This window comes from Bos taurus, chromosome 14, assembly GCF_002263795.3.
Source record: "Bos taurus isolate L1 Dominette 01449 registration number 42190680 breed Hereford chromosome 14, ARS-UCD2.0, whole genome shotgun sequence".
Classification (NCBI taxonomy): domain Eukaryota; kingdom Metazoa; phylum Chordata; class Mammalia; order Artiodactyla; family Bovidae; genus Bos; species Bos taurus.
This window is the reverse complement of record NC_037341.1, coordinates 64,293,120-64,309,895: the sequence shown is the minus strand read 5'-3', so window position 1 is coordinate 64,309,895 and position 16,776 is coordinate 64,293,120. Positions and strand designations below refer to the sequence as shown.

The 16,776-nt window shown below is 39.7% G+C and overlaps 1 protein-coding gene and 1 long non-coding RNA gene across 5 annotated transcripts in view; one reads left to right on the top strand and one right to left on the bottom strand.

Annotated features, from left to right (window-relative positions):
- The window catches only part of RGS22 (regulator of G protein signaling 22), a 141,457-nt gene that overhangs the window by 90,443 nt on the left and 34,238 nt on the right, over positions 1–16,776 (bottom strand). For all 4 annotated transcript variants that reach the window (XM_002692801.6, XM_059874374.1, XM_059874373.1 and 1 more), the window contains 5 exons: positions 12,698–12,783; positions 11,911–12,079; positions 8,616–8,745; positions 5,500–6,100; positions 3,931–4,092 (listed from right to left, as the gene is read on the bottom strand). In XM_002692801.6, the coding sequence (XP_002692847.2) occupies positions 3,931–4,092; positions 5,500–6,100; positions 8,616–8,745; positions 11,911–12,079; positions 12,698–12,783 (1,148 nt within the window). The remainder of the gene's footprint in view (positions 1–3,930; positions 4,093–5,499; positions 6,101–8,615; positions 8,746–11,910; positions 12,080–12,697; positions 12,784–16,776) is intronic.
- Positions 1–16,776, top strand: part of LOC132342150 (uncharacterized) — a 162,701-nt gene that overhangs the window by 132,750 nt on the left and 13,175 nt on the right. The window lies entirely within an intron of this gene.

Genomic DNA, 16,776 nt, shown 5'->3' with positions numbered 1-16,776 from the left:
GGTGAACAACTGGAAAGTCAAAATAACAAAATGGACGAACTACAATAGGTGCAACAATTTGGATGCATTATGCTTCAGTGGTAGGATGCTGACCAACAGAGGCCAGTCTCAAAAAGTTAATCCTGTATAATTACATGGCACTCTAAAAAAAGACAAAAATATAGCGACAAACAACAGATCAGCGGTTGCCAGGGGTGAAGAGAGGAGGAAGAGTCTGATGACAAAAGGGTGCTCTGAGGGTTTCCTAAGGTGATGTTTGTACACTGACTGTCATGGTGGTTACGTGAATCTATACAGTTTGCTTTTACTGTATGTTAATGTAAAACATAGAAAAGAAGAGGAAAAACAGTCTTTTCAATAAATGAGGATGAGCAACTGGATATCCATTAGCAAGAAACAAAACAAAACTGAACCTTGACCTAAACCTCACACCCTATATAAAAATTAACTCAAAACAGGCCACGGATTTAAATTAAAACATAGAATTGTAAGATTTTTAAAGAACAGCACAGGAGAAAATCTTCCAAATATAGCACCGGGCAAAGAGTTCTCAGGCTTGACACCATAGGCATAATCCATGAAAGTGAAAGTGTTAGTCCCTCAGTCACGTCCGACTCCTTGTGACCTCATGGGCTGTAGTCCACCAGGCTCCTCTGTCCATAGAATTCTCTAGGAAGAATGCTGGAGTGGGCAGCCATGCCCTGGCTCCCCTAGTGGCTCTGACAGTAAAGAACCTGCCTGAGATGCGGGAGACCCAGGTTTAAGCCAGAGAAGGCAATGGCACCCCACTCCAGTACTTTTGCCTGGAAAATCCCATGGATGGAGGAGCCTGGTAAGCTGATGTTCATGGGGTCACTAAGAGTCGGACACGACTGAGTGACTTCACTTTTATTTTTCACTTTCATGCATTGGAGAAGGAAATGGCAACTCACTCCAGTGTTCTTGCCTGGAGAATCCCAGGGACGGGGGAGCCTGGTGGGCTGCCGTCTATGGGGTCGCACAGAGTCAGACACGACTGAAGCGATTTAGCAGCAGCAGCAGCAGGTTTGATTCCTGGGTTGGGAAGATCCCCTGGAGAAGGGAATGGCAACCCACTCCAGTAATCTTGCCTGGAGAATTCCACGGACAGAGGAACCTGTCAGGCTACGGTCTACGGGGTCATAAAGAGTCATTCAGACAGGACTGAGCCACTAACACTATTGAAACTAAAAACAGATTATATGACCCACTAATCTCATTCCTGGACTTTAATTCCAGAGAAAGGAAGATTTATGTTCATGCAGAAATCTGTACATGAATGTTCACAGCAGCTTTATTAGTAATATCAAAAGACTGAAAACAATCCTAATGTTCCTCAATGGGAGACTGTATGTGTAACATCCACACAACAGAACACTACTCAGTAATGAAGAACAAAACAGCTTGGATGCATCTCAAAGGAATTATCCTGAATGAAAAAATAATCCCCCCAAATTACATATTACACTATTTCATTTATATAACAGATGAGTAGTTTCCCAGTAATTATGAGAAAGGGGGAAGGTAAGAGGCAGGCATGCTGATAAGAGAGCAATCCAAAGGGATGCACGTGGTAGTGTAACTGCTCGGTATCTTGACTGTAATGGCAAGTGCACGTGACAAAACTATATTCAGAGAAATAAACTACGAGAAACTGGCAAAATATGAAAAAAGATTGTTGAGCTTTATCAATGTCAATTCCATCACTGCAATATTGTACTACAGTTAAGCAAGACGTTACCACCGGGGCGGAGTGGCGGGGGTGGGGGGGTGAACTGGGTAATAGGTATGCAGAAAGTGAAAGTGAAAGTTAAGTAGCGCTCAGTCGTGTCCGACTCTTTGCGACCCCGTGGACTATAGCCCACCAGGCTCCTCCATCCATGGGATTCTCTAGGCAAGAATACTGGAGTGGGTTGCCATTTCCTTCTCCAGGGGATCTTCCCAACCCACGGATCGAACCCGGGTCTCCCACATTGCAGGCAGACACTTTAACCTCTGAGCCATCGGGGAAGCCCAAGGTATACAGAATCTTTGTGTAATTTCTTACAACTTCATATGAATCTATCATTCTCTCAAAACAGTTAAATTAAGAAAAGGAAAGCTTCTACTATATTTGTAATTTTTTTAAGCTGGATGGTGTGTATTTAGGTGCATATTATAGTATAATTTATACCTTTCTGCCCTTCTTAAATATTTAAGAACAGAAATTTATACAGAGAAAAACAACATTCTCTCTCTATATAGGAAAATACAAAGTATACAAGTAATCTGAAATACCTAGATGGGAGATAATCGAGAGACGGAGGCAAGGGACAAATCATGATGACCTTATTTGTTAAAGGAATTTTAACCTTAAGGAATTCGAACCTTACACTGAAAGCTTGGGGGTAACTAGTGAAAGCCTTAAAGCAGGCAAGTGACATCATCAGATCAATCACAGCCACAGTGGACAGCTCACTGATCCTCAGATAGCATACATTTCCTTCACGAGGCCCATTCTCTTCTCCACGCTTACAGAGTCCCTCGAGTCCCAGGTGAAATACTCCCTCTTCTCTGTGTCCTGTGCATCCACCACACTTGCTTTTAGTACGCTCGTTTCACATGTAGGTTCCTCCCACTGGACTAGGATCCCTAGACTTGACTATGTTTTACCCTTGTACCCTTAGCACGGCACTTGGCTCATAGGAAGTGTTCATGGAATGTTTATTGAGATGATAAATCTAATTTGAGCTATTGTACATGTGCACACATGCACACAAACACACACACATCAATTTGAAGAGATACTGAGCATAAGAGGTCAAGTGTAGAAGGATACATTCACAAAGTTAACATGGAGTTAAAATCCATCTTGTAACAGAGAAATATCAATAGCCTCAGATATGCAGATGACACCACTCTTATGGCAGAAAGTGAAGAGGAGCTAAAGAGCCTCTTGATCAAAGTGAAAGAGGATACTGAAAAAGTTGGCTTACAACTCAACATTCAGAAAACTAAGACCATGGCATCTGGTCACCATTACTTCGTGGCAAATAGATGGGGAAACAATGGAAACAGTGAGAGACTTTATTTTTCGGGTTCCAAAATCACTGCAGATGGTGATTGCTGCCATGAAATTAAAAGACGCTTGCTCCTTGGAAGAAAAGCTATGACCAACATAGACAGCATATTAAAAAGCAGAGACACTACCAACAAAGGTCTGTCTAGTCAAAGCTATGGTTTTTCCAGTAGTCATGTATGGATATGAGAGTTGGACTATTAAGAAAGCTGAGCACCCAAGAATTGATGCTTTTGAAATACAGTGTTGGAGAAGACTTTTTTTTTTAACTTTACAATATTGTATTGGTTTTGCCATATATCAAAATGAATCCACCACAGGTATACGTGCTCCCCATCCTGATCCCTTGGACTGCAAGGAGATCCAACCAGTCCATCCTAAAGGAGATCATTCCTGAATATTCATTGGAAGGACTGATGCTGAAGCTGATACTCCAAAACTTCGGCCACCTGATGCAAAGAACCAACTCATTGGAAAAGACCCTGATGCTGGGAAAGATTGAGGGCGGGAGGAGAAGGAGACAACAGAGGATAAGATGGTTGGATGGCATCACCAACTGGATGGACATGAGTTTAAGTAAGCTCCAGGAGTTGGTGATGGACAGGGAAGCCTGGTGTGCTGAAGTTCATGGGTTGCAAAGAGTCGACATAACTGAGCAACTGAAATGAACTGCAAGTCCCTCAAACACCAACATTATCTAAAGGATAGGTACTTTAAAGAAGGCCGAAGATAATATAATAATCTTGTCATTTAAAATTCCCATAAGTCGTATATCCTTAAGACAAAAAGTATAACCTGTAACTAGCTTAATAAATGTGGAAGCAAATAACTTTGATTCTCATTATTTTTCTTACCAATAAAGAAGTAAGGGCTTTAAAACCTCAGTCTGAATTTTTTTTAAGTGTTCTTCATTCCACTGAGATCCATCTAGTAGTTTAAATTTTGATAAGACTTCTGCAGAAAGGTAGTAATCTCCACTGCTCACTAGAAAGCATTTTTTCATCTTCTCAATATGTCTGAAATAAAACACACACAAATAGGCACACACATGCCTGGTGACACAATACTCAACTAGCCAAATATTTTCCCTTCCAAAATGTTTCAGGCAAGTAATGAACTCTCTTAGAACCAAAAGTGGGGTCACAAAGAGCAGGATCACGACTGAGCAACTGAACAAAGAACCGAAAGTGAGTTACAGGAGTACCAATGTGAAGGTCAAAATAATTCGCACAGGTATGGGAATGGCAAGGACAGTTGTGGTCAGCTGAACAATGGCCTTGCTAAGATGTCCACACCCTCATCTCCAGAACCTCAGAATGTGATCTTACATGACAGAAGGGACTCTGCAGCGGTGATTAGGCTTCTGGGGAGATTATCCTGGGCTATCTAGCTGGTGCTAATGTAATCATTAACAATCCTTCTAAGAAGGAGGCAGGAGGCTAACAGTCACAGAGAAAAGATGGGAGGACAGAAGCAGAGGTTAGAGAGGAGAAAAGATGTCATGGTGCTGGCTCTGAAGACAGAGGAAGGGGCCCTGAACCAAGGAAAGCAGATGGCCTCAGAAGCGGGAAAAGCCAAGGAAATGGATTCTCCCCAAAGTGCCAGAAGGAATGCAGGCCTGCAGACCCATTTAGACTTCTGACCTTTTAATCGGAAGAAAATTAATTTATGTTGCTTCAAGCCACTGAATCTGTGGCAATTAATGACAGCAACAACAGGAACTAATAAAGTATTAACTCTCAAGAACCTATGTAGGTTGACTGTATATCCTTTCCCTAACATGTCTTAGAAAGTGGTAGCAGCCTTCCATCCCAGGATCAATTAGGTCATGCTTCATAATCAACCATTTGGTAACCCCTGCTCTTATAACTATGTACAAGAATGAGCTTTGTGATCTGAACGCCACCGAGTAACTGGAATAGTCCAGTCTCCAGTATTTACTCAGTCAAACCTTTAATGGGGATCCCAGTCTACTTCAGAGTTCAGAGCAGATCAGGAGAACACAGACAAGAGAAGGACATAAAGCGGGGTCCTCCAAGGTTCGTAAGACTTACAGTGACCTGACACATATGGAGCGGCTAAACAAAGGCCCATGCCCCATCAGACCTAAGAGGCTCTCTCGAGAACATCCAGCACCGTATCCAGCAGATATCTCATTCAGATATATCTAAGTGGCATCTGGCTAAAGACCATAGAATTTGTTAACTGAGCAGGCTGCCAGGAACAGCCAGCCCCTTACGCTGGCATAAGGTACCTTTTATGTAAATCAATTTTATTATAATAAAATAAATCTTATTATTAATTCTTCTAAAAGTATAAATTACATTTATATATTTATTCCAGGCCTTCTGTCTGTGCTTAGATGACCCAAACTAATATTTTACAATTTGGTTTTAAAACTATTAAAAAAAAAAAAGAAATACCTTTGATGTCTTCCAGGATTCTTAAGAACTTTTAACCTCTCAATATCCATCCATAGCCACCAATATTTCTCCCCTAAGGTACCTTTTAAAAATTTCTTAAATCTTTCAAACTCCTTTCTATTACCAATGTCATAAGTTTTGTGAGAAATACACCAATCAGCCCTGCTGTCGAGTCCAATGCTGTCAGGCTTTGAAACTGCTGGTTCTAACATGTCTCCCGACTCTTCCCTTAGCATTTCATTGAACAAAACATTCTTGCCAGAGGTAGGCCCCCCAATGTCATCAAATACCACTTCTGTTACGTTTCTGAAATTTACGTAATCTGGGCTTTCTCTAAGTGTTGCTCCAAGAATTTGATGAATCGCCACTCTCAAGATAAAGGAGACATAAGATCTTAAAAACTCGTCACATGTTGAGAAGTGCAGTGTCAGACTTCCATCAACATTCTGTTGCTTTTCAAGGTATATCCTCAGAAGAGCTTGAGAAGGAGTGTCCTGTAGAGATACAGACCCATCTTCTTCAAATTCGGAGGTTAATCTAGTGGTTTTTAATAGGCCCTTTTTCGTCCTGGGGTGAACTCCATCATCGAAGATAAAACTCTCTGTATTAAATCATAAAAGGCTATTAGATCAGATATGAATGTAAAAGTTTTCTTTTAATTGTTAACTAGATGTTATAAATCACTGCAGATGGTGACTGCAGCCATGAAATTAAAAGACGCTTACTCCTTGGAAGGAAAGTTATGACCAATGTAGACAGCATATTAAAAAGCAGAGACATTACTCTGTCAACAAAGGTCTATCTAGTCAAGGCTATGGTTTTTCCAGTGGTCATGTATGGAGTGAAAGTTGGACTATAAAGAAAGCTGAGCACCAAAGAATTGATGTTTTTGAACTGTGGTGTTGGAGAAGACTCTTGAGAGTCCCTTGGACTGCAAGGAGATCTAACCAGTCCATCCTAAAGGAGATCAGTCCTGGGTGTTCATTGAAGCTGAAACTCCAATACTTTGGCCACCTGATGCAAAGAGCTGACTCATTTGAAAAGATCCTGATGCTGGGAAAGATTGAGGGAGGGAGGAGAAGGGGACGACAGAGGATGAGATGGTTGGATGGCATCACTGACTCAATGGACATGAGTTTGGGTGGACTCCAGGAGTTGGTGATGGACAGGGAGGCCTGGCGTGCTGCAGTTCATGGGGTAGCAAAGGGTCGGACATGAGTGAGCGACTGAACTGAACTGAGAGAAAAGAAATGCCAACGGGGATTGGCCATATCTTCCCTGGATCTGAAGAGGATGTTGGTGGCAGATGAACTAAATATTTGCTATCCTCAATAAAGAGGATCTTCAAAAAGACATGACACACTTTTAAAATGTAATATTTTAGGCTGATAATGTCAACATACAAAGGCCCAGTCTATTAAAGAATTAGAATGTGTATACCAAATGATTGTGTGTACTTTAATGTTTCATGGTGCATGGTAAAATAAAATTAGCTACCATAGATGATGAGATGATAGATGAACAGACAAGAATTGGAGTCATATTAGCAATTAAAAAAAAAACTGTTTTATGAGAAAAATTCTATTACTACTACACTTACAACCTATCATTAAAATTACAAAATTGCATAAAGTCCTTGTGAAGACTTACAAATACAACTGGACTACATTTACACTTTTTCTAAAGATATAGTCTAGCCCTTATTTTTTTTAAGTCTTTCAGATATCAGTGAAATATTTGATGTCTGTGCTTCATTTCACATGGCAAATCTACTGCTCGCAAAGCCATGGATCAGGAAAACCCTGATCCATGTGTCCCAACCTCAATTTTCTCAGTAATAGATTTCAAATCTCAATAAACTGAAAATATTTCATAATTTTAATTGAAAATATGTATAATAAATTTCCCTAAAATTGAGATTAGACTTTTGTAGACCTGTGAAAGGATAGTGGGTATACACTCAACCCCACAAACACGGAGGGAGAGTACAAGCCTGGCATTTCCCCTCACTGCCTTCCTGGTATCCTTTCTCTCTCTGTTCACTAACTTCACTCTCCCATTTTCTACTTCACTATTTGGAGGCAACAGTAAGAAATCTATATATTCCGTAATTTCCAATTAGAAAGATGATTTCCCTCTTTACCTAGATTTAGGTTCAATTCTAGAGACTCCAGATTTATCACCCTCAGAGGTTTCTGGTACTTATCAAAGGAACTGTGCAATAACTTAGTGAATTGTGGAATTCCCTTCCTGAATCACATTGCTAGATTTTTTTTCCTCTAGCAATATCATATGTTAATTACTACCGTTTCTGGAGGGAAGGGAAGGGAAGGTGAAGTCGCTCAGTCATGTCCGACTCTTTCTAACCCCACGGACTGTAGCTTACCAGACTCCTCCATCTGTGGGATTTTCCAGGCAAGAATACTGGAGTGGGTTGCCATTTCCTTCTCCAGAGGATCTTCCCAACCCAGGGATAGAACCCAGGTCTCCTGCATCGTAGGCAGACGCTTTACTGTCTGAGCCACCAGGGAAGTCCTTTCTGGACCATTTCTGGAAGGTCCCCTTTATTTATGAAAAGTTTCTGTCACCTACCAAAGTTCATCCACCCACAGTAGAAATTTATCTGCTTTTCAAGGTGAAAAATAGTCTGAACTTAGCAGGATAACTCAAGTTCCATAAATCACTATTTACTTTTGGGAGGAGAGAAAGGTTGTACCCACTTTATTTCAAATTCTTAATAATAAGAATTTGTAAACTGTAATAGGAAATAATGATAAAGCAAATATTTATTGACTGTCTACCAGGTACCAAGCACTAAACATTTTATATATTCAGTATGTATGCATCATTAGTTTAACCTTACAGATGACAAAAGCAAGGTTACCAGAAGTGGAATAATTTGCAGAAGTCACAAACTAATAAGTATCAGAGTTGGGTTCTAAACCCCTCTTCTTTTCACTATACGAGGTTGTCTCTTAGAAAAGAGTAGAAAGTGGAGCTGCAGGAGATACCAGTTTTTTCCCTATCCGCTAAGTGTTGTAAGTTTAGAATAACAACAACAAAAGACGTAAAAAGGAGTTCTGGGGTCATTCTTATCCTTGTCCTTTACTGCTTACCAGAAGCAGATGAAACAACTGGTGATTCAATTTTGTTGTGGAATACACAAGATGGTAGTGAAAAGGTTGGTACTGTTTGCTGACATTGTTTTGCTAAGGCAAACCAATCTTTTGTTTGAGTATAGGAGGCCTAGGAAGAAAGGAGCACATTTGTTTAACCAAGATTAGCAGTATTCTTCCAATCATGAATCTGGATAAATCATTATGATAATACTCAATTTGTATAGTACAATACGTAAAGGAAAAATTATGCTGTGAAAGAAAAGAATATTGTACATAGAAAAATTCATTAGCTGAGAATAATGGTAAGGAAATTTCAGATTATTTTCATATTAGATGATCAAAAGAAAAAAAAGGGGCCCAATACCCATCAAATTCTTCACTCCTCCACCGGAAGTACACAACCCTCCTTCCTGGATTCACTACAAACTCCCGCCATCTAGGTTAACTTGGCAGGCTCCACAGCTCATCAGTCTTTGGATGCATCTTACGCCAGCTGCTCCCATTTACAACTTTCTCAATGATTTCCTGCCCCCAGATCCATCTGGTCAGGCTCAGTGTTTTTAACAGCTCCTCCTTAATATGACAAAAACTTACTCTCAGTAGCACTGGAAACCTCTCCACGTTGAACTTCCCCTTTACCTTAGATTCTGTTTTCGCAACTTTGCTTGGATGGGATGCTTCCTGAAGGATGATTTCTGACTCACCTGCCCCTGGATAGAGTCTTCAGTTTTTCCTTTCTTTATGTACTCCTGAGTCAGCTGATCCAATTCTCAACCTGACATGCAGCTTCAAAAGCCCCAGTCCTAAGAAACTGCATCTCAGATGCCCTGGGAAGATTCTTCTTCCCACTTTGTCCTCACCTACTTTTCTAGGATAATCCAACTTGTTCAACAGAGGCAGAGAAGGGAGTGTCCAGCATTACTCTCACTTTTCCTTTTTTCGAACTAAGTCATCTTAGCCTAAGGAACACTTACAGAGGAGGCAAGGCTCAAATGGAGTTATGGAGAATTAGCGGGGCAAGTCGGGCCACACAACAAGACCAAAGGCGCGAGGAGAAACACCAGGTGCCGCTGGTGTGGTACTGTCCCTTTTAGAAGTGAGGTAGATGCTGCTGCTAAGTCACTTCGGTCGTGTCCGACTGTGTGCGACCCCAGTAGCTTTGAATCTAATTTCCTTTTGTTTCCTCTTTTTCTTTCTCTAAAACCAAATCATTTACTACTAATTATATTCATTCAAAATATTTATTAAATGACTTCTCTGTTTCAAGTTCTATCCTAAGCACTGAGAGGAGACCAAAGTAATTAAGGAACTATCAAGGAATTAAGACCAACATACAAGAGTCATTAAATTAATTATACAAAAAGATAAGAGAGCAGAAGATAGAGGAGAAAGAAGTAGTTAGTTAAATATAAAAACAGTTAACTATTCTACTTTATATTCTTAAAAGATGGGTTAATTGTTTGTGTTTCGATGGTACAACTGAAGACAAAGAAATATTACTAATTATCATAAGGATTAATACCTATCTATAGTCATGGTTTAATGATTTAACAGTCCCAAAAACTGAACACTCAAGCTCAAAGGCTATTAAAAAGAAATATATAATTCAGGTATTACTCAAGTTGACAGAAATGAGTTTTTTTCCATCACAGAAAATAGTAAAAGTAAAGTAACTTTGATTTTTATTTTCTTATATTTGATTCAATTTACATGTAAGGAATCAGAACTTATTCCCCTAGATTGATTCTTTCCTTTGCATGTTTATGGACCTCTACCATTAGTATGTTTTTGACATCCCTAACATTATTGGAACACATATGTTAATAGGAAAAATAAATACTGAAAAATAAATATAAGAGAAAAGAAAAATGTGACTTTAGTACATCCCTGAGCATTATTCAGAGGAAATAATGGGACTGGCATACATTTTTTTTTTTGCCAAATTTTGCTGATAGAACTGTCAAACTACAAAATTATATAGGAGCTTACACATGAAAAAAAAATGTTCAAAAAGATAGTGTAAGGATATCCATTCCAACAGAGATGTTTTCCTCTTGAATGACATCTTTGATCAATTGGAAGTGCCTGCCTAGGAGGCTGTGTTGAAAAGAACTTAGAGCCAAGTCCTAGCTCAGCAGGAAAACTGCTATGATTGATTAGCAATGTCTGTCATGAATGGAAACTAGGACAAGAGCAACACATGGGTAACATATTTGCAGTTTCTGGTTTTGCGAAGAACTGTATATTGGAAACCTGTTCCCAGAGAGATTTAATAATTAGAAGGTAAAGAGAAGCAGGATAGTGACCCCAAAACATGCCATGACCTGGATTATTGTGAGCCGAAGGAGACCTCGACCCAGTAGACTCAAGAGAAACATTTACCTCTCCTTTAACTACCTAAATTCACCTAAAAGAATTTAGTTACAGGGCCAGGCTCAGAGAGAGCCAGTACCAGAGATGACTTTTATGTGAATGACTACCTACCTCTATGGCAGGCAACATCTAATTAGCAAACATCTGGTCTTCTTATAGTCCTGTGACTTACCCTATTCCCCTCTGAAGCCCCAGGCCCCTATCCCATTCCCAAGCTCAGGATAGCTCAACTGCCCAACTTGTTTCGGGTCTCATATTCTTAAAGGGCTCCTGTACATAACTAAATTACCTTTTGTGTGTTTTTTTTTTTTTGCCTATAACTATCTTATGTCAATATTTTTTAATTAGACCAGCCAAAGAACCTACAAGGGTAGAAGGAAAAGGTTCCCTCCCTGACAAAGCCAAAGATCTACCTACAAGTTTGACTATACTGTGGTTCTCCAAAAGGACATCTGATTCTGGGTTAGATTTCTTCATATGTACTTATACTACCCAACAATCTCCAATTGTGGAGGGCAAATTTATACCTGGTAACAGTTAAACACTAATGCATTTAATTACTAAAAAATAATCTTGACAATATGGAGGAGAAGATCCAATTTATCATTGCTTTGTACAAATATTATAGATTCTAAATAATAAAAAAATTGGAATGAACAATGAAAGCCTTACTTCCCATGTGACAGTGGGCATGCTCTTCAATTTTCCATTTTCCTTTGTACACATGACAATAATAATTCTAATTACATTTCAGGTGAAAGAGTGTAAGGCAAACAAGTCATCATAAATCCAAAAGAATTTCTGCTAAATCTACTTTGGAAGTATTTGAAAACATTTTCTTATTCAAATGAACATCATGTCTCTAAAAAGACAAGTTTCACCAAAGTGCCAAGTCACAAAGAAACACTCAAACTTTTACCTCGCCCAGAGAAATGTAGAACTTCTTCATAATTATAACATCATCTTCTTCAACAGGAGGAGGTGGTGGACTGGGTGGTTTTTTCAGGACCCAGGGTGAAAACTCTGTACCTAATATGATATTCATGCCTGATTCACTCCATCTTACTTGTGAAATCAATTTGGCTAACCTGTATTTCAGAAATCATACAAATTGAAATAAATTTCAAATATGGTAGAATTCAGAATAAAAACTAAAATTGTATGTATTCAAATCAATCTTCCCTCCTAGCTTTGCAGGATGAGTCTCTTAGGAGCTGCTAAAATTAATGGCATATTCATAGGATCACTAATTAATTAATAATTATTCTGTTTTATTGTATTTTAGAAAATAGTTGTTCTAAGAAAGGGTCAAATTTTAGTAAAATTTCAGACTGTTTAGGAACTTAAACTTTAAAAGTCAGGGAACATAAAAGAAAAACTTGGCCCTGTGCTAGAACATTCTTTTTTATCCCATTTGTATTCATTTTTTATCACCCTGAACACAAACACCTTTACAGAAGTAGAAAAAAATTTAAATATAATGATCAAAGAAGCAGAATTGAAGTACATTTATTAGGTACTGTTTCTATGAAATCTCTTTGGAAATGTTAAGCAATTTTTACCAATGCTCTATATTATACTACATAGTAACCAAAATACAAACTCCAATGGGGTTAAAGTACACAATTTTATTAAGAAAGTAAATAAAAATGATTTTTGGTGAAAAAAATCATTTAAAATATATGTATATTGATGAATTACAATACCTGTATTCAAAGTAACAATCACTTTCCAGAAAAGTTGGAAGTCTTTCTTTTTTGACCCAGTGAATACCTTGTTCACGATTGAGACACTGTTAGAAGACAAGTGAAAAAGAAAGCATCACAGAAAATCACCTGTTAGGACAATGATGGTCTAATCACTAGAGCAATGTTACCTCTAGCTCTTATAGGGAGCCTGTCTCTACCTTCTGTTTGGACAGGACAAAGAACCCCGAGTCTCAAGTTTGAAGCCACTTTGTCTGCTGGTACACTTCATTAATTCTCTCAACAAACCTACATCAGCTATCATTTATATGTTACAGACTACCAAACTGAATCCAGAAAACTTAAGTAACTTACTGAAAGAGGAAAAATGACCAAAAAAAAATTAATCAGTGTCATTATTTTCACAGATATAAAACAGGTTAAAAATAATCACAAACAGGGGACTTCCCTGGTGGTCTAATGGCTATGACCCTGAGCTCCCAATAGAGGATGAGATGGTTGGACGGCATCATCAGCTCAATGGACATGAGTCTGAGCAAACTCTGGGAGATAGTGAAGAACAGGGAAGCCTGGCATGCTCTAGACCATGGGGTGGCAAAGAATCAGACATGACTTAGCAACTGAACAAGTGCCAGAAGTTCAGGACTCTGTAGGAGGCCCCATAGGCATGAAAACCAAGGTTTCCACAGAACATGATTGAGATGGGGATGGCGTCAAGATGGCAGAATAGAAGGATGTGGAGTTCACCTCTCCCCACAAGTACATCAAGAATACATCTACAAATGGAGCAATTCTCAGAGTGCCTGCTGTACACTAGCAGAGGACCTTGGACACCTAAAAGGACAGGAAAAATCTTCACACAACTGGGTAGGACTTAAGAAAGAAAAAGAGAAACAGAATGGTACCTGCACCCCTGGTGGGGAGCTGAAGGATAGAAGAGGCTCCTGCACTCAGGGAAGCCCCCTCACCATTGGGCAGATCAGCTGGGATGGAGCGGGAGCTTCAGGAGCTTGGAGGAAAGCACAGCAACTGGTCTGTGACAGGTAGGACAGATTAAGACCTACATGGATGTTCCATTCTGCAGCCCTGCAGCCCTGCATGCTCCAGCCTGAGTTGTTGTCTGTTGATGCAGAGAGGGGCTGGGTGCTGGAACGTGGGGTTTGGAGAGTGGACACAGCGAGGAGACAGTTGTTGGCTGTGAAGAGACAGCCCGCAAGGATGGAAGTAAGGAGCTCCACAACTGGGAATGTTCATGGAAGAAGCCTGGGCCGCCAAAGAAGCAGGGCACCATTGCTGAGTGACCCACAGGAGGGGGACTGCCGTAATTTCAGTCCCCTTCCCCACGCACCCCTGTCTCCATGGATACTAGGAGGGGCACCTCCCAGAGCAGGCTCGCACGCTCTGCCCATCATCACCTCTTCCCCTGCCTACCTGGGCAGGGCACAGGTGCTCTAGGGCAGCCTTCAGAGGAACATGCACAGAGGTGGGGCTGAAACCACAGCTGAGCCCCAGGGGCCATGCAACTAAAACAGAAGAGCTGAAATCTGTCCTCATGGCCACAAGAGCTGCAGATTCACATACACCCTCAATGTCAGTGCTGTGAACTCAGTGCCTGTGGAATGTCCAAATGGATGAGCACTCACACAGCTCAGATGGGTCTAGTTTCAGCCACTGCGGGCTTTGTGGGCACGTTCACACAGAGACTGGGCCAGGTCAGAATCTGAGCTGCCTCCATAGCTAGCTACCACAGATGGTCCAGGTACACAACTACCGCAATCCTGGGACCTGACTTTGGTGGATTCACACAGGTGGCCTGGTGAAAACGCAGGAGAAACACCAGGGCCAATTGCTGGCAAACCAACAGGTAAGTCGGGGGGCAGGGCGCTAAGAGCAGTTCCAACAACAGTGTAATTTGTGAGTCAGCACGACAGGTGAAAAGTAACACAATATTCACAGGTGAACAATTGCAGAGGAGGAAAACTCAGAGGCTTCTCTCACAAAGGGAGTGCTCCAATCTCACCTACTATGCACCATAGTAGAAAAACGAAGCCCGAAGTTAGGACAAGGAAGAAAATAATAAATATCAAAGCAGAAATATATGAAATAGAGACTAAAAAAATCAGTAATGAAGAGCCAGTTCTTTGAAAAGATAAAACTGATAAACCTTTATTCAAACTCGTCAATAAATAAGAGTTTCCAAATAAAACCAGAAAAGAGAAGTTACAACCAATATCACAGAAATAGAATCATAAGAGACTAGTATGAACAATTATTTTTCAACAACTGGACAATCTAGAAGAGATGGATAAATCCCTAAAAACAAAAAATCTTCTAAGACTCAATCATGAAGAAATAGAAAATCAATTATAGTGATTAAAAAAAAAAAAAAAAACAACTCCCAAAAAACAAAAGTGCAAGATCAGAAGCCTTCACAGGGGAATTCTACCAAACATTTAAAAAAGAGTTAACACCTATCCTTCTCAAACTGTTTCAGAAAATTGAAGAGAAACACTTCCAAACTCACCCTACAAGGCCAGCATTACCCTGATACCAAAACCAAAAAGAAAGAAAGATAGATAATTACAGACCAATATACCTGATAACAAAAGATGCAAACAGATCCAATAAAACATAATGGCTGGCACTTCCATGGTGATACAAGGGATAGAAATCCGCCTTCCAATGCAGTGGACCTAAGTTTGATCCCTGGTCTGAGAGGATTCCGCATTTTGCAGAGCCACTAAGCCTGTGCCCCACAACTACTGAGCCTGCACCCTAGGGCCCACATGCCACAACTGCTGAACTCACACGTTACAACCACCGAAGCCTGCATGCCTAGAGCCTGTGCCCTGCAACAAGAGAAACCACCATATGAGAGTCCATACATCTCAACCAAGAGTAACCCTGCTCCACAGCAAATAGAGGACGACTGCATGCAGCAACAAAGACCCAGTGCAGCCAGAAATAAATAATAAATAAAAGCATAACGGCTGAATTCAACAACACATTAAAAGAATAATAAATCAGATCAAGTGGGATTTATTCCAGAGATGCAAGGATGGTTCAATATTGACAAATGAATGTGATACACCATATTAAAAAATTAATAAAAATCATACGATCATCTCAATAGATACAGAAAAAGCATTTGACAAAATTCAACATCCATTTATGATTAAAAAAATTCTCAACAAGGTGGGCAGAGAGGGAACATATGTTAACATAATAAAGGCCAGGTGACAAACCCACAGCTAACATCATAGTCAGTGGTGAAAAACTGAAAAATTTTCCTCTAAGATCAGGAACAAGAGAAGGGTATCCACTCTTAACCACTTTTATTCAACATGATGTTCAAACTCCTAGCCATAGCAATCAGACAAGAAAAAAACAAGACATTCAAACTGGAAAAAAAGAAGTAAAACAGTCACTATTTGCAGATGACATGACACTATATATAGAAAACCCTAAACACTACCAAACCTGGAGTAGGAAATGGCAATCCATTCCAGTATTCTTGCCTGGAAAGTTCCATGGATAGAAGAGCCTGGTAAGCTGCGGTCCATGGGGTCATAAAGAGTCAGACATGACTGAGTACAAAGACTACCAAAAATTATTATAACAAATGAATTTGGTAAAGTTGTAGAATATAAAATTAATATACAGAAATATGTTGCATTTCTATACTCTAATAATGAACCACTAGAAAGAAAAATTAAGAAAACAATCACATTTATGACTGCATCGAAAAGAATAAAATACACAAGAATAAATTTAACTAAGGAGGTGAAAGACCTGTAGCCTGAAAACTATAAGATATTGATGAAAGAAATTAAAGATAAACAAATAAATGGAAAGATACACCATGCTTGTGGCTGGGAAGAATTATTATTGTTAAAATGTACATTCTACAAATTATTCTAAAGATTCAATACAATCCCTAGCAAAACACTCATGGCATTTTCCCCAGAACTAGAATAATCCTACAATTTGTATGCCAATGCAGGAGATGTAAGTTTGATCCCTGGGGAGGGAAGATCCCCTAGAGTAGGAAATGGCAACCAGCTCCAGTATGCTTGCCT